The sequence below is a fragment of the Haliotis rufescens genome, unplaced genomic scaffold, assembly GCF_023055435.1.
Source record: "Haliotis rufescens isolate VD_foot unplaced genomic scaffold, xgHalRufe1.0.p SCAF_9, whole genome shotgun sequence".
Lineage (NCBI taxonomy): Eukaryota > Metazoa > Mollusca > Gastropoda > Lepetellida > Haliotidae > Haliotis > Haliotis rufescens.
In genome coordinates this window covers 30,739,596-30,763,775 of record NW_025964383.1, presented here as the reverse complement: position 1 = coordinate 30,763,775, position 24,180 = coordinate 30,739,596, and the positions used below count along the sequence as shown (strand labels likewise).

General features: G+C 38.5%; 2 protein-coding genes across 2 annotated transcripts in view; both read right to left on the bottom strand.

Moving 5' to 3' along the window:
• Window positions 1-626: 626 nt before the first annotated feature.
• Window positions 627-24,180, bottom strand: part of LOC124118569 — a 132,965-nt gene continuing 109,411 nt past the window's right edge. Inside the window, exons 14-35 of the mRNA XM_048390494.1 lie at window positions 17,326-17,345; window positions 16,988-17,108; window positions 15,873-16,653; window positions 15,513-15,643; window positions 15,219-15,268; window positions 14,843-14,885; window positions 14,510-14,601; window positions 14,202-14,256; window positions 13,727-13,830; window positions 13,556-13,619; window positions 12,825-12,871; window positions 12,581-12,620; window positions 12,375-12,424; window positions 12,074-12,152; window positions 11,753-11,802; window positions 11,546-11,588; window positions 11,210-11,295; window positions 10,650-10,710; window positions 10,310-10,416; window positions 9,339-9,402; window positions 7,082-7,138; window positions 627-4,117 (exon numbers count right to left, since the gene is read on the bottom strand). Coding sequence (XP_048246451.1) covers window positions 3,438-4,117; window positions 7,082-7,138; window positions 9,339-9,402; window positions 10,310-10,416; window positions 10,650-10,710; window positions 11,210-11,295; window positions 11,546-11,588; window positions 11,753-11,802; window positions 12,074-12,152; window positions 12,375-12,424; window positions 12,581-12,620; window positions 12,825-12,871; window positions 13,556-13,619; window positions 13,727-13,830; window positions 14,202-14,256; window positions 14,510-14,601; window positions 14,843-14,885; window positions 15,219-15,268; window positions 15,513-15,643; window positions 15,873-16,653; window positions 16,988-17,108; window positions 17,326-17,345 — 2,825 coding nt within the window. The 3' untranslated portion in view covers window positions 627-3,437. The remainder of the gene's footprint in view (window positions 4,118-7,081; window positions 7,139-9,338; window positions 9,403-10,309; window positions 10,417-10,649; window positions 10,711-11,209; window positions 11,296-11,545; window positions 11,589-11,752; window positions 11,803-12,073; window positions 12,153-12,374; window positions 12,425-12,580; window positions 12,621-12,824; window positions 12,872-13,555; window positions 13,620-13,726; window positions 13,831-14,201; window positions 14,257-14,509; window positions 14,602-14,842; window positions 14,886-15,218; window positions 15,269-15,512; window positions 15,644-15,872; window positions 16,654-16,987; window positions 17,109-17,325; window positions 17,346-24,180) is intronic.
• LOC125377397 lies at window positions 19,245-22,670 on the bottom strand. Its single transcript, XM_048390502.1, has 2 exons — window positions 21,981-22,670; window positions 19,245-20,424 (listed from the first exon to the last, which is right to left on the bottom strand). Exons 1-2 carry the CDS (start codon window positions 22,562-22,564, stop codon window positions 19,260-19,262), a joined length of 1,749 nt encoding a protein of 582 aa, XP_048246459.1. The 5' UTR covers window positions 22,565-22,670; the 3' UTR covers window positions 19,245-19,259.

Sequence of the window (24,180 nt, the reverse complement as noted above, 5' to 3'; positions counted from 1 at the left end):
CATTTGGAAACTATAAATATCTTGAGAAAGGCGCCTTACATTGTAATGTGATATTCTTACATCACAGTGCGAGATGCAAAATGTTATGGCAACAGTTCGACAATTCAAGCAGTGAACATAGGAAATGTACCTTTCATATTAGAAGAGTGAATTGAAAATAATGGGTCTCAGTCAATCAGTATCAGAAGGTTAGATACATTGAGATAACATGGATCTCTATGCATACGAGACCCGTGAAGATCCGGGGTATAATAGGTCTTAAGCAACCCATGCTTGCCGTAAAAGGTGACTCATGATGTCAATCACTGGATTGTCTGGTCCAGACCACCGTCATATAGTCGGAATATTGCTGAGTGCCAAGTTAAGCAACAAAACAACCAACCAACTGCGCATACAATCAATAAGTTATGATAATACATTAGGGTATGTATGGCTCATCCTGCTATTACGGACCAATATGCATATATATTTATGGGTTATACTGTTAATTTTGAGCATCAAATTCAAGTTCTCTGTATGATTGATCAGGATGAAGGTTGCAGAATGCTACACTTGATGCATCTATATGCTGTCAATTTTGAGCATCAAATTAAAATCAATAAAAATATACAAAGTAACACAAGAACGAGATTCATATGATTTAATTACTATGCCATAGCTACATGTATGCAGAAATACACATAGACATATTTTTTATACTGAGCTACTCAACGTTTGATAGGGATAATCAGATATGTCATTCCATTTAATAAACACTTGACATATAATGAGAATCAGTTTTGTGTGTCCTGGAAATAAAAAATATCCCTATCAAAAGTGGAGAACTCTATTAATCGTGAGACTGCAATTTCATCCACATATACGGACAACATGGGTCATGATTAACACAGCATACATGCAACATCCAAATTACACCGACATAGATGAATGTCACCAGGTGAAATAAACACTCAATCAAATTGGATTTGTACAACGATACAAAATTGGTTTGCATATCATATTGTGTACAAAGTTGTGTTGTGGTAAGCTGTTGTACATACAGTGAAACCTGGTTAATCAGGTTGGTTTAATGCAGCTTTGGACAGAATTTCGGTCCTATCATGGCGTCTCAGCTTAATGTAGGGGAAATACCTAAAGTGATGCATTCCTCAGACATTTATCACTAATGTTTACCCAACGAACACAGGTATGGTGCTGCCAAACCAAGAATCATAATCAGGGATAATCCCTCCTCCCGAGGCACGGGAGTTAACCGACTATAAAGTCCTGTTCCCACCCTTTGACTACCTTAATTAAAAACATGAAAAGATTTGCCAAAATCTTTTGTCACTGCCAAGTTGTCAGTGCACATGCTTTGCACATCTTGCAGTCAACGAAATCTGCATGTTGAAATCCATGATGACTAGTTCATTACACGATTTTGATTGGCCTATGCATAGACTCGTTAGTCCAGCCAAATGTAACTGTGGAATTCCTGCCTAGTTTGGCAAGGGTAAAAACTGTCAACTCCCTTGCCTCAGGAAGATGAGGCTAATCTGATGTTAGAACCCATGATCAAAGTCTGCTGTGAGAGGACTGGACCCCCAGTACACCCTGATTAAAATAAGGTATAGGTGATAAAACAGTTATTCTAAAGAATGAATACATGAGGAATATGAAATAATGGAATCTGGAGTAATATTTCAAAATCTTCTGTGTCTTGCTGAGTTACATGCAAAATTTTACCATGTCATAAAATATTTAATAATTTAGAAAAAGGAAGCTTTGAGTCAAGTCTCTTCTTTCGAAGAATATGATAATCATGAACTCTTTTTAATAAATATTCTATCATCATGATCCTGTCCCAGCTAGCACACCTACATCGGGTCGACATTGGCAATTAATTGGCCACTGTTGGCATTATATGAATAGAGAAGCTGTTTTTTCTTTGTTGTTATTTACTTATGGCAATTGTTAAGTCATAAATTTATTAGCGTAGGTATTCAAAACAGATATCTTATAGTTGTAAATCTTCGCAAATATAAAAAAAAACCTAATAGTAAATGGTGACATTATTGAGTCATGAATATCAAATACAAGAGAATTACAAATGTGCCTAGTTTCAGCCATGCCAGCAGTAACCATGTCATTAATATAACTTATTCATGTTTGGATTTAAGATATACATTTTACAGTATCACACCTTCACAAACAGAAGAAATCTTGTTCCGAGAGAATGTTTATATGTTGTGTGTGCACTAGCTTCAGCAAAAGCAACGAATAACCATGTGGAATAGTTTCAGCAAATACAGCAATAACTTCATCACTACAAGATTCTTGTGTGGGTTTAAACAAATATTTTCTGTATTAAATCAACATAAGCAAAAGAAATTTTGTTTGGAAACAATTTTAATATTTTGTTGGGACACTCATTTCTGTGTCAGACCAGATAGTGGCGAGTTACCAATTTCAGCAACTACAGCAATAATTTCATCACAACAAGTTTTATGTGTGAAATTAAAAACCTTATTTTAGTATATAAAATCAATATAAGCAGACACTGTTTTGTTTTGAAACAATTTTTACATTGTGTCTGTACACTCGCTTCTTTGTGACATACCTCACATCACATTTCACCAGAAGTTGTTACTATGGCATACTTTCAGCCAATACAGCCATAGTTTAATCATAACAATATTATGTATGGATTTAAAACAATTGTTTTATAGTATTATATCAATATAAGCAGAAGAAATCATCTTCTGGAAGAATTTTTACATTTTGTCTCTGTGCTCACTTGTGTCACATGACATTTCAGAAAGTTATTGCTGTGACATCAGTTCAACAACTACAGCAATAGTTTCATCATAACAATATTAGTGTGAGTATTTAAAATAATTGTTTTATCATAATAAATCAATATAAGCAGAAGAAATCGTGTTTGGCGACAATTTTTACATTTTTGCACTGCATGTTCTCACTTGTATCACATCACATTTAAGTAAGTTGTTGCTGTGGCATACTTTCAGCAACTACAGCAATTATTTCATTATAACAATATTTGTGTGGGTATTTAAAACAATTGTTTTATCATAATAAATCAATATTAGCAGAAGAAATCTTGTTTTGAAAGAACTTTTACATTTTGCCCATGTACTCACTTCTGTTTCACATCACATTTCAGAAAGTTGTTGCTGTGACATAATTTTAGCAACTACACCAATAATTCCATCACAACAATAATCGTGTGAGTATTTAAAATAATTTCCAACTCCAGGAGAAACCAGGAAAGTAGTGAAACCAGACATGTGAAGAACTTGGTTGTATTTTGTACACAACAAACAGAACACAAACCGAACACTTCTATGTCCGCTTCACTCACTTTCCCCGCCTGACATTGAAACAGTTGATAGAAATCTCTCAGTTACACGGACAACTTTACAGAACCAGTTTATTTCCTATCTCAGCGCTTGGTAGACGAGGGCCCTCTTGGTGTCTGTCATGTCGACGTCCTCCCCGCTGATCAGACTCATCGCCGCAGTGTAGCCAGCTGACGCATACCCAACACTAAACACGGGGACAAGAGGTTCCCGGAACACCTCATCATACTTGACAAGAACAATCCCCCTGTCCAAGTCAATGAAGGCCACTTTCGCCCTCCCCACATCCAGCACCACGCCATAGTGGAGGGTGGCCTGTGTGCCGAGAGTGGGGGACACGGTGTTCTGGTGACACTCGCCCTGCTCCTCCTCCCGACACACCCTGGTACAGAGACTCTCCCCGTGTCTGCCACATCTCTCTACACGGACACACCAGGAGCGACGCTGTAGAGAAACCCAGTACCCACTGTCCACCTGTCCTGCCTCGCACACCCCCATCTCCAGGACATACCACCCTCCCTTCCCCACCACCCGCACCCTGGTCTTTGTCTCCCAGTATGTTGGTGTGGTGGGGAGGGGGTTGAGGGTGGAGGGGGGTGGAGGAAGGGGGATGGGGGAGCTACAGGTCCCTATGTACTCCCGTAGCCTGTTCCGCCCCTCATCCCGTGTGTCGGGCGACGAGTTGACCAGCTCACCGTCTGTAGTTACGTGGCACCATTTTGTGTTGGCCCGAGCCGCGTCCAGGTGAAGTTTAGGACCTGGAAATAAACATTGTATTTGTTGTGTAGCAAGATTATTTCACTGTTTCCTACAAACTGAGACACAGAAAGAGATTTACTGAAAATATCGGCTGATTGTTTGCTTGTTTCCAAACAGCGCGCTGAATGTTCGTCTGTGTTTTTCATCAGTACAGAATATCTCCCACAACTGCGCTATATTAGCGCGCTAATTACAATGTAAAACTATTACTACGAGAATTCAAAATGCCTTTCATAAGAAACAAATGGATTAATTTACCGTAAAATGTAATATAAAAGAATTTTTGGTACACTTTTGTTTTACCCCCATTGTGCAGATATCTGCCAGACGTGGACGATGTTCGTGTATGAAATACGATCTCAGTGAGTGAATTTCCCAACAAAAGTGTTTGTGTGTGGATTCTATATGAATCTTTTACAGAATAGGATGAAAATAAACTAAAAAGTATCGTGTTTTAGGATATTTTTGACATTTTTGTGTTCATCATCCACCGCATGAACAGGTATATTCTATGTCCGCTTCAGTCACTTTCACCGTTACACCGTCACAGTCTGTGTGTCGCCATGTACAGGTGTGTGTGTATGTGTGTGCGTGTGCGTGCGTGCGTGCGTGCGTGCGTGCGTGCGTGCGTGCGTGCGTGCGTGCGTGCGTGCGTGCGTGCGTGCGTGCGTGCGTGCGTGCGTGTGTGTGTGTGTGTGTGTGTGTGTGTGTGTGTGTGTGTGTGTGAAACGTTAAGTGAAGGACAGCATTGTTTCAATTTTCTTTGAGTGTCTCGCATTATGTTTTTAGTATTACTATTAGAGATCGCAACGCAGTATTTTCTCAGAATTTGGATTGGCACATAACCTCTCGGCCGTTTCTCAAAGCCCCAAACTCCCATATCAAATCCTACATGAATTTGTTTTATGCCTACAGTATTGAAGACGAAGTGCATTTTCTGATAACTTGTAGTCGTTATTGAGACTTCAGAATACATTTTGTGAACTGGGCCTTGTCTACAAATCTAAATTTCATGTTTTTATTTCCTATAGGTCAGACCATATGCATGCTGCATGCGGTGTGATTTAAAAAAATAAAATAATAACTCACACGATTGATCTTGTTATTGTAAATACACCCCGACTGATACACGTGTTGCTTTTTGTGTCGGGGTGTTATAAGGAAACAATTTAAGGTAACACACGGTACTACAACCCAGGGATAAGTTTTTCTCTCGCCTCATTGCTATCCAAATGCATCCCCAGTCTGCAACCCATGATTGCCGTAAAAGGCGACTAACAGGATCGGGAGGTCAGGCTCGCTGACTTGGTGGATGTATGTCATCGATCCCAGTTGCATTGATCGATGCTCATGATATCAATCACCGGTTTGTCTGGTCAAGAATAGATTATTTACAGACAGCCATCATATAGTTGGAATATTGCTGAGTGCTGCGTTAAACAACAAACCAACCAAACCACACTGGATCACCAGTCTGCAACACGGGAGTTTGAGAAATAAAGACGTCTGTTGTCTCACAGAGCTCAGATAAGCTGCATTTTTGCCTAAAACACGCAAAAATGTATCAAAATTGTCGAAATAATTTTGACTTGCTTGCATACAAATACAGTAAAATTCGGTTATAACGAACTTAAAGGGATCACTAACTTTAATTCGTTATAACCGCAGTTCGTTATAAGCATATATGCTTTATAGTGACAAGTTTTTTTGTTCTAAACTTCTAATTTCTAAAATTACGCGGAGAGGGTGGACTCCCATATAACCACAATCACAATTACAATCCATCAACATTGCCCAAATAATACAAATACACATGAAAAGAAATTAAAACCACAACTGTATAACATTCTGTGTTTCACCCAATGTGAAATGTAGCGTACTATGAAATGTAGCATCTCTTTCCTAATCTTTATGTACAAGTCGAATGTAGGCATCACACATACATAAACTCTACTACAGTGTAGTATGCATTGTGAGTTCATGAGACATTTTATACACTTGGGTCAGTACACGAATAGATTCATATTAGAAGTCACATGAACTGCATTTTAAGCAAAATTATCCCTCTCTCATAGGGCAGATAAAGACATAGTGAAGGTCAATATACTAGCATAGGTCATGTAGGTCGCGAACACCTGGTTTCAGTGACACATTATAACTGCCCCAAGCCCCTCCGTCTCCAAATGTGTTGAAGAAAACCCGAACATATTTCATGATTCAGCAGATATTATTCAAAATTGTCATATCGTTTTTAGTTTCAGCAAAATCAGTAAATGCGCTATCCTGTCACTGGGTATTCTGATCCTTCAACTGATTGTCTGGTTTGTTTACAGGCCACCGTTGTATGCCAGGAGTACTGTTTCACCGCGTCAGACAACAATTACTTTTTAATGTAAATTGTGTGAGTGACATGCTTACCCTTTTCGCGAACACCTGGTGTCATCACTGATTTCAGTGATCCATTCATATTATTTTCACCGCCATTTTGCTTTTTACGCCCAATGGAATCTGTTACGGCAGATAATCTAGATAGATTATCCTTTGGCGTTGACGTTTTATACTAACTTGAACTTGGTCGATGTTTCTGCTGGTCAGTTGAAGTGCCCGAGTTTCAACATAAGCTCAGTAGCATTTAGCAGTTGTGCTGCATCAGGTACAAAAGACTACTGTATATTTTACTTTTTTATTATTGGACATAGAAGTAAACCTACTTTTAATTATGTTAAGTTATAATCTATTATATGTCAAAAGAGAGCTACTGTCCATATTTTTTAAGTTGGATATATATGTTTTATACATGGTAAGAGTTATGTCCCTTGCATTCTTTGCTTGGTGTCATAACTATATAAAATGGAATCTGATAACATGTTGCCTGCCTCATTGTTTGCAATTATACCATGACAGTTTATGTTTTTCAGATTCGTCGTTATGTTGCTCCCATATTGCTGACTGGCAATACTTACACGAAACCAGTCTAGGTTGACATGTGAGTCCAACAATGTGTACAGCGCTTCCATAGTCTGAAAGATGAGAACTATCTTTACACATTAAGGTATTGGCTGCTTTGATTGGGTAAAAGTTTGGAGATCAACAACTTAATAATAAAACTACACAACATTACATAGACAGTGGCAGATTGGGGTGGAATATCTCGCATGGACACAAAATCTTTTGATTCTCTCACAAGTTTATTTAAAAGATACTTTTATGGCATTGACAGACCATTTTAGTAAATGAACCCCTGCAAGGGCGACACCACCTTACAATAATCATAAATCTCTGCTAAAAGAACAGGCCATTGTATGATTCCGATTCCGATTCATTATCATGGTTTGAATGTACATAAACGGAAAATAGTAACCGTTACATCTGCATCTTTCAATACAAATTTATGGAGACATCTCCTCGACTTTAATGTCGAGATTCACAATTCGCACGTGCATGTTCATTCACGGCGCACACTTTGAATGATTGCGTGTTTGTCGGGACATGATACTCACACACGTTGTTTTGGTTGTCAAAAGCACACAATAATTGTCTATCTATCAGGTGCTCATAAACAAAACACTTTTGGGAAACTTACGCTCACGCAATGCAACGGCTATGTGCCGTGGGTATGCTGCAAACAGGAACGGCGCAAAACAACGTTGTCAGACACTTTCATGTTTATCGAAACACAATATCATCTATGACATGGCAACACTCGAAACGTACCACGGGCCGGTTTGAAATGTGTGACGTCATGTCAACAAGCCAACCGTATTCGGTTGGTGCATGTACGGAATCGATACCAAACTGCTACATAAACAGCTCGGACAAGTCCTAGGTTGAGACCAATTAGTGGCAAAACCATACACAACCGGTTGAGGAAGCATAATATCTGACCACAACATTCAGCGATATCCCAAATGTTGCCTCCACATCACCGTCAGTCACGTCTAGTTTGGTGTTGACAGCATATAAGGTTCAGAAGACAGGACTGAGTTGTCAGCGCGGAAGGTCGTGTAAGGGCCAACAGGCACCGAGAAGAACGTCTTACTGTCGCTTGTGTTACTCAACATCGTCAGTTTGGGTTTGGAGGTGTCATTGTATGGGGTGGCATCACAACTCAACTGCGAACACAACTCATCATTGTTAATGGTAATTTGAATGGCATGCGCTAGCGGGACGACATCGTTTGAGATTATGTTCTACCCTTTGTGCAAATCCAGGGACGTAACGTCACGTTACAGCAGGATCAATCCGACCACATGTTGCAAGTGTTGGAACACCTATTTTGAGGCAGCATAACATTGCTGTACTGTCATGGCATGGTGTTTCTCCATACCTCTTCCCAAAGGAATTTGCCTGGGTTGAGATGGAACGACACTTACAACAGTAACAGAACCAGACGATAACGATATAGCTAAGTTGGGCCAAGCTTTGCTTGCCATTTTGAACAACAACTCCCTGGCTGTTTTCAATCATCTCGTGTCTTCAATGCGCACCTGCTGCATCACCTGCATCAAATGGTGGTCCAATATTGACATTGTAAACTGAGTTGTTATACCACCCCTATTTTAGGACGTGTCGCTATGTTTCCGGTTACCAGGTATGGGTTTTGTCAACGAATTTGTTAGAATAAAACATTGATCAAAGGAATGACTAAATAGTGCGTTGTTATTTGCAAAAACATAAAATTTACACAACTTTATGTGAAGTGACCGCCTCCTCGGGCTAGTAATAGAGCGTCCGCCCGAAGAGCAGAAGGTTGGGGTTCAATCCCTAGCCGCGTCATTCGAAAAGACGGTAAAAGATGGCACCTGTTGTTACCCTGCCTGGCACTCGGCGTTAAGGGGCTTGAACAAGGACTGGTTGGCTCGGAATCATTTTACCATGTCAGAGTGGGGTATTCATGTTAAACTGAGGCATGGTATCTAGCTAGCACTATAAAATCGGCGTTATTTAAGTGCAATAAACATGAACGCGACGTTAAACCGTTTTTTCGATCACATTTTATGAAGCACGGCTAATTTCAGAAACAATTTCAGTATTGAAACAAAACTACACGTGAAAGATAAACTCCTTCGATGTTGGGACAATGCTCCTTGTCAGCAGTTGTATTACAGAAGTCCAGCATAATAGCATCATCGATCTGTGTATACAGTGCATGTTGAAAACTTCAATAAGAACAGAACAGTAGAGATATGTCTGTAAGCATTGTCACCTAACAGTACAAACCTTTTTCCAGAGTATCGTTCTTTGCTTTCAGTTCTGTGAGTTGCTGCTCGTTTTCCCTGATTATCTACAAGATAAAATAATCCAGCAACGTGTTGCCATGTTTTACAGGATGTCATAAAATCCTTGGTTGTACAGAAATCAACCAAGAACTGACAGTGACACTATTCAGGCAGCTGTTCACGAGTTCAATGGCGGATGACATTCCTTCAGTATTGAGACATAATCCAAGTGACAAACTTAATCATCAACATTTTGAGATCCCGAAAGAGAAAAAGTCGTAGTACAATTACACTAAGGGGATCAACCCATGAAAAAGATCATGATATTTCCGTCCAAGCATTGAATTAATACTTTGAAAATTCACTTTGCTAATGAACAGCTTGCAGACCGATAAACCAGCCCACACCCAGATCGTACCGATCTCTAAGCATATACATAACCATATACCATATACATGTATATCAAATCACAATACATTCAATTCAGTAAACATTGCTATGAATATGTATATTTCAAAGTATCTCCCAATATATAGGTTTCAGATATCAGTAGAACATACTGATAATAATGACTTTAATGCATAAATGTTAAGATGAGCATGTTGAGCACATATGAACTACACAAAGATAAAATACAGACACACACACCTGTCTGTCTGTCTATCTATCTATACACGTGTGTGTGTGTGTGTGTGTGTGCGTGCGTGCGTGCGTGCGTGCGTGCGTGCGTGCCTGTGTGTGTGTGTGTGTGAATTTCATAAACTATTTAAGTTTAATCAGGTCAGTGCATGAGAAGCGGGAATACATACGCAGATTTTACGTTCGCTTCTTTTCGTGCTCATTTAAACGACAAAGACATATCATGGAGTGGCTGTGTGTGGGCTATGTTGTTATCCTAGGTACATGTTGGTCGTCAGGTCCATGATAGATTAGATATCTGTTTTTCTATTGATATTGGTCCCTGCTATTTACCTTCATTGCAATTGCAGCCAGGTGGTTTTCTGTCAGTCGTCCCTGTTGGTATTGCCTCAGCTGGTGAATCAGAACGGGAGCTCTTGTGTGTCCTTTAGAATCCTGTTCTGATAATTACCAAAAGAGAAAAAAACCCTCATGAAATATTTTGTGACTTATATGTATGAAACTTATAAAACTGTCAAATGTTTGCTGGGTAGTTGGCAATTTCCTAGATGTATGGGGATCACTACAAAAGAGTTTGCTGCAGATTGTACCTCATGGGCAAATGCATTGCATAGCTTTATTTTGATGCTGATTGGGGAACTGAATATATCAATTGCTTCAAGTTGTGTTTTACCTCTATTGTGGCCTCGACCATCACTCGTGTTGTCAGATTGTGACGTTATAGAACCAGCCAGCTGTAAGTAAAGGTACATGTTTCATGTGTAGACAAGAACAGTCATTCATCTGGTTGCCAAACGTAACTGATATGTCACTGGATGTTTTGTTGTTCAGCTTGTAAAATCCCCCCCCCCCCCCCCCCTCCCCCCCCCCCCTCTCTCTCTCTCTCTCTATGTGAATAGTGTGGATATCCTCCAACTCAAGCATGAAAAACAAATAATTAATTGTTTATTTGAGACTGACATAACGTTAGAGGAAGTTAAATACTTTAATAAATGTAAAATTTATACAGAGAAGTTTCAGTTGGAGGTGAACATGTCTGGAGAATAATTTTATTTCATGTTCTCATGATGATATAAGCTTGCTTCATTTGTTAACTACAATTTTAAAAATACAAGCATTTTTTTCATTTTCACAATGTGTTTTCCAAAAATTGGAAATGATCTGTAAAGTAAAATGTAAAACTAATGTTAAAAATGTAGATATCCCAATCCATAGCTAAACGGTTATACTCACAACATCGAAACTGGGTACCTCCTTGTCTAACAAAGATAAGACCGTCGTGTATCGAGTCAGGTACTCCATTGTTGCCTGCCACTCCACTGGAAAAGAAAACGATATATAGAGTAGATAAACCTATCATTGAGCAGTACATTATCAACAATGATTAGTAATTAATTATCATTTAACTTGGTAGTAGCAGTAGTAGGAGCAGCAACAACAGTAGTAGTAGTAGTAGTAGTAGTAGTAGTAGTAGTAGTAGTAGTAGTAGTAGTAGTCATGGTAGTAGAAATTTCGTCACATGCGGGACATTCAGTTAAGTGAATACGTTTCCAGAAGCGGATTACATACCCGTGTATAATTTGTGGAGTTTTTCTTTTCTTTGATCCCTGTCCTGAAACAACAAAAAACTTGATAAGACACACTATATCTATCTACTCGTGCGTGTAACAATTAAAAATGTTTGTAATTGTCTATCCTTCATTCCAGTATTCACCATTGTATTTTTTAAAAATCTATTATGAATGTTATGATTAATATTAATATATGAAAAATTACCTTCAGTAGGTTGTCCAGATCGTGATTAAGCTTGTCGATTTCTCCCCAGCCTGCAAACAAACAAACAAACAAACAAACATCGAAAATTAATATATCAACCACTCACATGGTGACCTTTTCAATACGTGAATGACTTTATGTTCTGTATTGAAAATTGAAGACACATATAAAGGGAATCATTGTAAGGGAGCAATACGGCAGCGATGCCTTTTATCTGGGTAAAGTAACTTGTAAATTTATGATTTATGATAATTCTTACTAAGTTTTCACGAGTGGACAATCTTAATTCTACCCACAGGACCCTCAGCTGCAGGTACTTACGGCTTTCAAGATCTTTTCCATCTGTGTCCTGTGGCTCTATTTCCAATTCGGTTGTCTGGATACCTTCCTTCAGTACTGGCTGAAATACACAAAGTCATGTAATCTATGATTACCTAAGATATAACATTGGTTGAAAAGGAAGTTTGATATGTTTCTATAATCCAGATCTTGGCAGATTGCAGTTGAAGATAATATGCACCTTTCCTAAATATGTTCGTAATATGCGACAGTGAGAATATAACATTAATCATAAGATTAAGATAATCAGTCTAGGAACGTGAGATTCTTGTAAGTTACACACTTGAATGTTGGATTCTTTACCTTCCTTCCCTGACTCAAAGTGAAGCCTCTCTGCAACAAGCAAAAACAAAAATGTTTTCACATTTTCAGTGTTGTTAGAGAGACAACTGAGTAGCAGCAACATGCTGTCATTGTAATTTCGATCAATACATATTGCATCGATAAAAACACAATAATAATAAACAGAAATAATATGTTGAAACTTACCCATTTGTTGCTCAATTCCTGGACTTTCGACATGTCCAACCTGAAAAGTAATAAAACCTTACCTTCCTTGATCTTGAAGGAACCAATGTATTCCATTTAACAGCCAACATTTAGCAAACTATCTCATCAAAAACTTCTTTAAATCTTAAGATGATGTTGGCACATTGTGGTTTGAAATTTTGTATTTTAATCTATTTTTAGAAGAACATTTTCGGGGATTATAGATATGTATGTCACACCTTACCATCGTAAAATTGTGTTTCGATTCTGTGTATTCTTTTTTACCCAAAGCTGAAAGATTGAAACTACAATTAGAACGTACAGTCATCATTCAATTGTTTTATTATACATGTCTTTGAAATGTATCCATTTATGTACTCTCATTTTACTCACATGTTATATACCAGTTGAACCACTGTAAAGGCAAATGTCCCACTGGTACAACATGTTTGAGTGTAGGAGGGAATAACGAGAGACAGATGGGAGAATGGCAAGATGAAGCACACACAGAAGGAGGACGATGCAATGGCTCCAGAATGAGAGATGGAATAACTGGTGAAGCACAGATGGAAGAATTGGGGATTTTGGGTAGTAGTGGTAGGAGAAAGGAAAGAGAAGAACATGATCAATAACAGTTCAAATACAGAAATATAACATGTGATATATGTTATGTGGAGTTTAGACAGCAGAACAATGATATAAGAAACGAGATGCTCCAGGGAGGAATGGCCAAATTGACAAGGGACTAGGGGGGCAAGTAGGATGCGTGGTATACAGGACCAATTAGATGACTGGGATGAAGTACGGTCAAGAGAAGGAAGGTCTGGAGGAAGGTCATGGAGAAGGCTTGGCGGAGTACATTGGAATGAAGGACAATATCAGTGGAGGAGGGAACGTGTTATGACATGCATTACTTAGTTGGCTACATTATGCTCCGAGGACATAACCATCAGTCTTATTATCTACACTACATACCATTCCTCAAGTGGGCCATTTTAACCTCGTGATACATTTGAAGCGTTTTATCTTTGATCATGACCTGAAACAAAATATATAGACAATGTGATTTTCATTATCATATCTTATTTGTTAGTCATTATTTTGCTTGCGATTCATACCCTAGATCTCTGTAATTTCAATTCTTACCGATCTTAGAAGAGGAAACATATTCTTCTGTTGTCTCATTCCGTCATGTAGGTCTGACAACTGAGCCTCGTGTGTGGAAGAGAGTTGTCTGAAGCCGCCAAAGGCTGAAATGAATAAGAAGAAAGACTATCTTTTACATCTGAAATATTTGTTCTGAATGTCATCACATCCCCCACCCCCAGTAAACATCACCCCAAGCAGTTTTATAAAGAGACATCGATAATAGCTCTTACATTAAGCAGCAATAAACCAAATCAACCATTTATATAACGAAATCTATAAATCGATAATTATTCTCTTTAATAATCAACATTAAACTTTGGGTTTCCTCATGTAATTTCAATGAATAGTGAATCATTCCATCTCCTGGGAACCTGACTTTTGTTTTAGCCAAGTCAATGGATATGTCAGTCTTTCAAAACATGCATTGTTTACGTGGGCCTTTAAGGATGGAAATACTCAAATGCGTAGTGACCTTTGCTTGTAAGCCCTTGTGGCTTGACCTCCAGACTATGGCGTAGCGGACGAACCTGCATATAAACAAAGATACCAAAGTGGCATTAATACAGTTACTATTGGTGTATGTTATAAGACGTTTATATCTTTGTTACTAAGGATTTGTAATCACAGTGTTTTCTGCTATGTATCCATGTATCTATGTATCTGTGTATGTATGTATGTATGTATGTATGTATGTATGTATGTATGTATGTATGTATGTATGTATGTATGTATGTATGTATGTATGTATCCATCCACCCATCCATCCATCCATCAACTTACAGCTATACGCCATGTTTGTCCCAGTTTGTAACTAAATATTTTCAGCACACTGAAATCCCTGAGGAGATATTCAATCTGTTTCTTCCAAGCATCTGAAATGTTTTTGAAAAAAAGCAAAATTACTTAAACCCTAAAGCATGTATAATAGGTACAAACTATGAAGCTGAGAGTCGTATCATGAGGCTTGTTTGCGTTGTTATTGGTACATCTCTCTCGACGTTATTTACTCTATCTTAATCATCATCATCATCATCATCATCATTATCATCATCACGAAATAGCTTTATTCTATTTCACTTCATTATTTATTGTGACTTTGTAATAAACATTTACCATCAGACAAAACATTTATTTGTTTCTCTATCCCTTCCGTTTCCTGCAAACATAAAATGAAAACTTTGTTAATAATCAGCAACTCTGGAACAAACGGCTTCGAGGGAACCAGTAATGGCTATTCAATGAATATATTCTTATCCCTGTAGGGTATTGATACGACTGACTGGTATTAATAGCAGCTAGTTGTTATTTAAGTGTTCTCAGTACATGTTGTAGTCTCATTGGTTATGAGTGTTCGGCAATCCTGCCCAGGAAACAAACTCCCCACGGAAATGACGACTCAAAATATATGTGAAGAAAATACCTGTCTCAATCGAAACATTCACACCTCTAGACCCTGCCATGATATGGTTAGTGTTACAACATACATTACCCTTTCTGCCTCAAATATTTGGGACGTCAGTTCCTTAATATCAGTTACATCTGAAATGAACAACATGCAAGTCGTCAACAAACTATAAGCTGTTAGCTGCACACAGAATGAGTTTTTGTATCAACAGTACTTAAGAAATGCTATGTTATTTAATTTTTTTTCTCTTTCTTTCACCAAATTTGTCAGATTAAAAATAACATTCATAATCTAACAAGGAAGTATATGTATTAACGACAAAGAGTCTGGTTTTGACTACAGAGTGCTGAATTTATTGTCATATATAAATATACTTACAGGTTCCAAATCGCCACTTCCGACTGCTTGCGTGTGTCATGACTGTGTTGGTTTCATCCACGATATACACACAGGAGGACAGGTCAACCGTACTGAGATCCTCTGCTGCTACAGCTGATGGGTACACCGACCTGGAAACACGTTTTTACAAAACTGAACTCATATCAAGTGATGGTTTCAAACAATCATTAAGGCTTTAAGTTAAGGCTTCTTCCTGCAGACTCATTTACGAAAGTAATTCTATTGTTTAATGCTTTATGGTGTTACCTAACTTAATACGACTACTAATGTTACTGATGGCAACAAACATTAAGTACACCGACTCAATACAGTCTACATTTGCTATATCTTAATACAAACCTGAGTCTGTCCCTCTCCTCCCGTGACCTACACACCAGCAGAGTGTCCCCCTGTCGGTTCAGTCTCCTGGCCACCTCCAGCATCAACGTCGTGGCTCCACTTCCAGGGGCACACTTCACCTGGACATCCTTATTGTTTATGTTCTCCACCAGAATGACACATTGTTCTTTGGTGAGAAATCTCAGACAATTACCATCAGTGTCACCAGTATGTTTAAGCACCGACTTTGTTTCAGCAACACCAGCCCAGAAAGCAGTGAGTACTTTCTCATATCTGCCAGGTGTCATTACCAAAGAATCGCTTGTGACAAAACGTGAAGAATCAATTGCCAACTTTTTTAGTCGAGTCTCAAATGAGGCAGCGTCCTCGAGGATTGACGTATGAATTACTCCATGTATGGAGTTGACATCTTCATCCGTGAATCTGCTGAGTGTCTCTATCACTCCTCTGGCCACTGATGTATTGTACATCACTGCTTCAGGAGACTCTGCATCTCCATCAACCAGTGACAAAACTATCACAGGTTGTGTAGGTAGTGCCAGGAATATATCGCATACCGTGTGGCTTGGACGGGGTGACGTGGGGAAATCTAGTACTACTGATAAGGAATGGGCTAAGAACATAAAGCATGGTCCAGCCTTTGGGTTTGGAAAGTCTACCACTTCATTGGTCAGAGGATCAAATACAAAGTCGAATGTGTGATTTTCTATGTGTTCAATGAGTCGTTCTTTCACTTGTGCTAAAGGGGTTCTTAGGACCGTTGGCACAGTATTCTGACCATCTGAAAATATACAAATATACAGTTCTTTGAAAGCTTGTCCATCGCACGTACAATGGCCGTATGCCGATTATGTGACACATTATGATACAGAAGATCAAAATATAGTTGCAATTTGTATGATTTTATACATCGATCAAATGAACCGAATAACTTACCTGATGTTTTTGTGTATGTTAAGGGCACTATTGAAAGTTTTAAGGGGCAAAGCGTTTTGGTGTCTTTCGAAGATTTGACTAAAATGTATCTATAAATGACCTCAACATGTCCTTGGTATAAATTATATGCTTTGTTAAAATTTATTGAAGGCAGTCCGTCAAATGATTACGTTTGTTACCTTTTTGAATGAAGTAACTTCTTATTTCATAGAGACTGTTTCCAATCTGTTTTAGGCCCGGACGAAAAAAGTCGTTTGTCCCCAGACATAGACCATGCTCATCCTCCTTTGCGATATTTTGCTGGAACATGAAATGAAACGTGAAGCTTGCACTGATAATGTGAAATGAAACTGGTACAGCTTTATCGATCATGCTCTTTAGGGAAACATCTAGTGATTTACAGATAAAATAATGTTAATCTTGACAACTGTATAGAATTATAGTAAATATCAATAATATTTCCCCGATCTTGTATAGATGTTTTCTTAAATGTTGTAACAAATATATATGCACTTACTAGTAGCTTCCACATGCTGCCTGAAATGATTAAACATCGAGACATCAAGAATATTATAAAACAATCATTTCCATCGACAAGTATCACAATATATTCTCGCTTAACAGAACATTAGTAGAGCATAAGAATATTTTGTTTTATGAAAGGATAGATTTGTTATCAGCCTGTGTAAAATTATGCTACAATAATTTGGCAAGGCAGATCAAGGAAAAGAACATAACAGTAGATTTACCTTTATGAGCATACTTATCGCATTTAGCAAAGAAACAGATATATCATTAGAATTCAATCATTTAACGAATCTACCTATGATCATCTAACTTTGGTGCTGTGTGATGTAATTTACCTTATGTCGCAAAGCGGTTCAATAAAATACAAACGTGATTCACACAGTGTACACATTAAAAAATCACTTCCTTTATTACTTTTGAAAGTTACACGAGTCTGTGCAACGTTGTGACTCTTATGCGTGCCTACAATTTGTTATCGTGGGTCCGAATCCATGATTAGCCCTTATTCTATTTCTGGTTGCGTCAGCACTATAGTAGTTCACGCGGGTTTCACTAAAACCTTCCTCACATGAAGCGTATATGCCACGATATTATTGAAATTATGTTCAAAGTGGCAACACACTCACTCACTGAGCATGCAGAGGCTCATTGTAAGTTCCCAAATATTAATGTTTCCTGAATAATATTCCATAGCTATCATTCAATTAATATTTCCCATCTGTGTTGATTCATTTTCCCAAAATGTTTATCTTTCCTAAATTTTCTAATCTATGCTTGATCATAAAGTTTGAAATATCCCCGGATTGAAATTAAACCTAAACCTTACATCACATAGTACATCACATGCATGTAACCCAACGAAATCTTCATAAGCAAATAACATTGCTTTGGGCAATATAAGTCGGGATACATAACAACTTAAACCTAACATTTAAACACTTTTTTACTACTCCAAATATGAACCATAATTACCAGATTTGGAAAAAGTCGCATAACTTGATACATGTCAAATACAAATTTATAAAAGCGACAAAAATATATCGATAATTATAAGAAATCTCCATTGAGTTCGACTACACGACCCTGACGAAACAAATTTTATCTAAGCATTCGCAGAAGTCGATATATGACCCATTTGAAGTCTCCGATTATGATTTTTTCTCAATTTGCCTGCCATAAGTTATGTTTAACTTTTAAAATATTTGTGCTCTCTTGCAGCAGTTTAGTGTATAGAATAAAAATATCATTTTCTGCAGTAATCTGTAAAAGAAGAAATTGTTTGTAAATTTACTCTGGTGAATCAAATTGTAATTGGATAACAACTTCCTTATAGTTAAAACACGAGCAATTCGTATTGTACACAAGGAGAGGCAAGTTTGATCTGTTATGATGATTAATGGAATAAAAATGACGATAGAACAGTATGAATCTTAAACAAATGACCAATATTTGCGGCATTATTACCAAAAATAACAGTTATCTTCAAACAAGAAGAAGGAGGTTAATTGTCTTTAACAGCATATCAAAGAATCGGTATTTGTCTGTTTTAAGTGAAAAAAATACTTATTGTTGGTTAAGTTACTTCATATAGTACTTCAAACTTTGAAATGCGATTTGCTCAAATCTTTTAAAAGTAAAGATGGGACATTCTGGTTCTGGCCGACGAAATGTGACGGTCGTCACAAACACGCCATATACATTTCTTTAGGTACAACTATTTGTGTGTCAAATAATAATTCCGGTTTAAATATAACGATATGTAAATATAACGATCAATATTAATTATGATTTAGGTTAAACAACATGAAGCAAAGATGATTTTCCAAACTGGAAACAGAGTTGGTAACTCAAAAGGAATCCACAAAAGATATGAATTTGATTTAGGTGACACTGGCAACTTAACGTTGTTTGTTATATATCAGTTCACTCCGGTGTTTCCGATCGTTTTGTGAGAGCACGTACCCAATCCTTGATATTAATCCGTGTGATCAATTTGAATTGTTTGTCATATCGATATGCAAGTGGTCCTTGTTTGTCATAGAACACTATCCCGCTCACTGGTCTGACTGAAACATGAACAACTACTTGATCTACATCACCATGTCCGTGATTTACAGATTCACAGTTTTCTCTCAGATAAACTTCTTCCTCTGCTGGTGTGCAAGGAATAAAGTGAACTTGGAATATAATCTCATCTTTGACAGATACTTCGTTTCCATCATAGTCACAGACGAGAACAGTATTCTCAATGTTATCCTCTAACGTGTCCTTGAATGCAGTTCTGTCCCTCAGAACAACAGGCTGGATGCGGATTACTTTAGTTTCATAACCATATCCCTCCAGAAAACAATTTTCCTCATGGACACCATAGAGATAAGAACCACCACATTCAGTTTTAGTAAATGCGCTTATGTATTCTGCAAGTTTGAGATTCTTGATAATATACTCTGCCAATGCTTGATCCCCTTCCTTTTGTTCAAGGTTACTTTTCAATTGAAGTGATCTGTTTTCACGAACATTCAGAAGATCATCTGCATGAGTCACACAAGGAATTGTATGGAATGTTTCTTTGAAGGTTTTCCTTTCTCTAACAAATGTCCTGAGCGTTTCTGCAGGAATGTCAATAATGCAGTCATCAAATGTTGTCTTGGTATTGAATCTAGAAGTTGTCACAGTAGAAGCAGCTCCTACATAGAGAACAAGGAAGTCGCCAAAATCCCTACAAGCACAATGACTGTTTAATGTCGCTTTCCTGTAAACATCACAGAACTGTTTTCCATCTTGAATCAAATTGTGAAGTTTTGGGTCAGCAAACTCATCAAATGCGCCAGTGAAAGAATCTCCAGGTGCGAGACCAACAAAATGAATCAGTATATATCCAGATTTTGAGTTGCGCAGAGCTGATACTTTTCTCAGTAACTCCGCTGCTTTACAATCTCTCTTCTCCTTTTTCTTTTTTGAATTATCTTGTTTTGCCTTCCCTACCCCAAATAGATACTTGACATGGATGCCAGTTGCCAGGACATTGGATCTTGGAGAGACAATTAGGAACTTACGAGCTGCCTCATTACGCCTTGGAATATGTTTCCTGAAGTGACACAATTCTCAGAATGAATGCAAATAAAATATAGACGCAAATAACAATTTTGGGTTCCAAGTAACACACACGCACAAACATACTCAAAAGTATTCGTCCATATTCGAATCCTCAAACGGTTTGCTTGTACCAATGCCATCAAAACGAAGGGGCTGCTACCAAACTGACGTGTGGCGGAATGCAAACCGTTGCAGACTTCGACCATGGTCGAATCCTCAATTGGTTTGCTTGCACCAAGACCACCGCCAAAAGATAGGCACCCTTTGTGAGACATTGCCACTGCGAAATAAAATCAAATTCATGACCGTTTGCGGAGAAATAGGGCAAGATATGTTTTATAAGATTACTTGTTTCTGACATGAACTTTTTGTGGTATCTGGAACTCAACTGTCTACACAATTTGAACATTATCGGGCAACTGAGCGGATGAGAAGCGGTGTTTCACAATGGTGTGGCCGTAGACGACACAAAAAACGATAGTTTTAATACCACTAGTGCTGAGCGAATGAGTGGACACTCAAAAGCTGCCAAAGACGGGAACCCCACGCGCTACTAATATGAGGGCTTGTCGACTCGGCTTGGGTTTGAGACGGGCGCGCGTGAGTTAGGAGCACCACCTCGATTTGAGACGGGCTAGCCGACTCGGCTTGTGTAGTGCACGGCGCAGACGGAAACCCCAGCCCCGCTTGGGATAGGCTCCAACTGGGGTTGAGTTGAGATGGGCACACCAGAGCCAGGAGCACCATCTTCGCGGCTTGGGTAGCGCAAGACCTCGACCATGTCCGAATCCTGAAAAGTGTTTCTTGTACCAACGCTATCAAAAGTAAGTCACTGCAGCAATTGGCAATTGGGAAACGAAGACATGCATCAACCTAGTTGGTCACCTCTTACGACAAGCACAGTCTCATCTTAAGACAAGCATGGGCTGCTGAAGACAAATTCTAACCCTCATCTTCAAGGGTTGTATGCACAATACTAAAAAAAAAGAGACAAGACTGGGTTTTGCTCATGGGTGTCTGGATAGCCAGTAAACGGGGGTTAATCGTATACACATGAGGCGCTTCTTTCAGTATTTGTACTGGACAGTACTAAACAAAACATCAAATATAACTGCCAAGCGGGGTTACTTTTAACATGCAACCAAGAACAAATGATGGGGTACATGAGGCACCAAGACTTTATGCACACGTTCAATACTTTCTGTGAAGAACCTTACAGGATATGATCTTTATAGTAAAATTTATGAGAAAACAAATTATCAAAGTCGAAATCAAATATGGGCCCAACGCAAAAAGATATCACAAAGCGGTTAACAGGTTTTGATGTGCTATCTATGGAGACAAGTCAAGTTCGGAAACATTTAATTCAGTAGTTTCAAAGGAGTAAGGATTTGAAGACTTGTACACCCAAAACACTGTGAAAACCGTGAATCCAATATGGCTGCCAAACCGCGTGACCAAAAAATTAACCAAACCTTGAGAAAACACAGCAACTACTAACACGTCATTGCACATTGTGCATATACAATGTTGAAATGCAATACTCACTCCAGACACTCTGTGTGAAATACTTCTTTCACTTGTAGACACTCTGCCTGTGTTACGTCCTTGTCTTTCACATAAACGTCTGCGGGTTCAGACCCTGTCGGTTCCAGCTCTCCTTGCCTTGTATATAGTATGTCTTCGGTTTTGACATAGACGGCCACTTCTTCATAACCTACTGGGATGTGACGACCTTCTCTCTCATACTTTATTTCCTCATTCTTTGCATAGACAGAAACATGATAAAACCCTGTTGGTGGGATGTCCCCTTTTCTTGCATATCTTATGTCCGCATTCCAGGTGTACACAGTGACTTTTTCAAAACCCTCCGGTATTAAGTTTTCTCTCCTTGCATACTGTATGACCCGATCTCTGACAGAAACAGTTACACATTCAAAGCCTTTTGGTAATAAGCTCCCCTTATTGAGATAGATGATTTTGTTACGTTTGACACATACAGTGACACAATCATAGCCCACTGGTATACAGTCCTGCTGTGTCACGTAGCGCACGTCCACATCCTTGTGATACACAATTACATGTTGTGATTCTAGGGGAATTTCATCTCCACAATAGTCACATAGTATCATGACACATGGGCATCCCTGGCTACATTTCACAAATTGAGAGAGGGAGACGAACTTACTGTTAATATAAGCTCATATCGAGGCACTGCACGGAAGTCATGCAAAATTGATTTATATACACGCACCGTCACCCAGTCAAATCATCACGTGATACACAGCCAATAAATGCATAGATACCCTATGTTATGTTGTCACCTTTGACACACACAGTGACACATTCAAAGCCAACTGGTATACAATCATGTTGTGCCACGTATCGCGCGTCCACATCACTGTGATACACAGAAACACGTTGAGTGTCTTGGAGTATTTCATCTCCACAATAATCGCATAGTATCATGACATATGGAAGCCCATGGTTACATTTCACAAATTGCGAGACGAATTCACTGTTGTCGTAATGAGGGGCAACACGTGTGGCACTGCACGGAGGTGTCTGTCAACCTGCGCCATGGGTAACGTGATACTGACTTTTTATACATTGAACCAGGTCAACACATCATGTGATACACAGCCAGTAAATGCATAGACATCTTATCACCAAGCTGATAATTGTGAGCCGGGCCTACAATGACAAGAAATGCAATAGTAATGAAAAGAATAGAGCCCACAGGACAATATATCGTACCTACGTGACATGGGAAGAGACGCCTTGATCACAAAATGTACGAAAGTACGTGGCTGTCCTCCAACCTATGCAACCGTGTTGTTAACCAGACCAATGTCATTTGTAAATCTTTGACAAATTTGGTTTAATGTAAGTTTGAACATCATTTCAGTTATTTACAACATGTCAACCTGATGTGGGATGAAAGTCCAAAGTGAAGCTGGGATTCGAACACACGATCATACTTTTGTGTCACGCCTAGAGGACGCAACCGTGCGCAAAGAACTGCGGCTTATTAAGACGATGGGGTCTACCATGCCCCCTCATTGATTCGAAACAGTTTTGGAAGGACAAAATCAAATGAAGTAGAAAGAGTTTCCAGTTGTAATGAAAAGGACACGGACAATAATGATATATTGAATAACGTGTAAAGAAACAAATATTAGTTTTTCATTCTGGGAAAAGCAACCCTTATTCCTATTGGTACTTCAAGAGGCCATTCTACGCATGAGCAGATTATTTCACTTATAACGATTTTTTATTTGCAATATTGCATTGTTTGATTGACACCCTTGGGTAAAAACCAGAAACATTTTTCAAATCGTGACATTGAGACAATTGGTCAAACTGTTGCGTTGTTCCAATGTCACGCTTTGATTAACAGGGATACTTTTTGGTTGTGTTTGTAATGAGAATATCCGCATGTCAAGCGGACTTTGACAAACGACGATTTTCTAACATGCGAGTATGATAATTACTTGTTTGTTATGCATTAAAGTTCATACTTCTGGGTGATGACAAACGCGCCTTCTTTATAGACCCTTATATTAATGTACTGGAGATGAGTTTAAGGCCTTTGAACAGTATTTCAAGCATTGCAATGTGAGATTAGGCCTGTAGTGATAATTTTTTCCCCTCTGATGAAACCCCCAAGCACGGGCATAGCACCGTAATTAAGAATCATAATAAGGGCGAATCTGAGATTCCACGCTACAGTTATAGGATTTACTTG

Excerpts from the sequence above, each read along its gene's own strand:
- LOC125377397 (XM_048390502.1), bottom strand. The coding sequence starts at position 22,564 with ATGATACTATGTGACTATTGTGGAGATGAAATTCCCCTAGAATCACAA. Across the intron at positions 20,425-21,980 it reads TTTCACACAGAGTGTCTGGA|GAAACATATTCCAAGGCGTA; the intron begins GTGAGTATTGCA and ends GTGTCACTTCAG.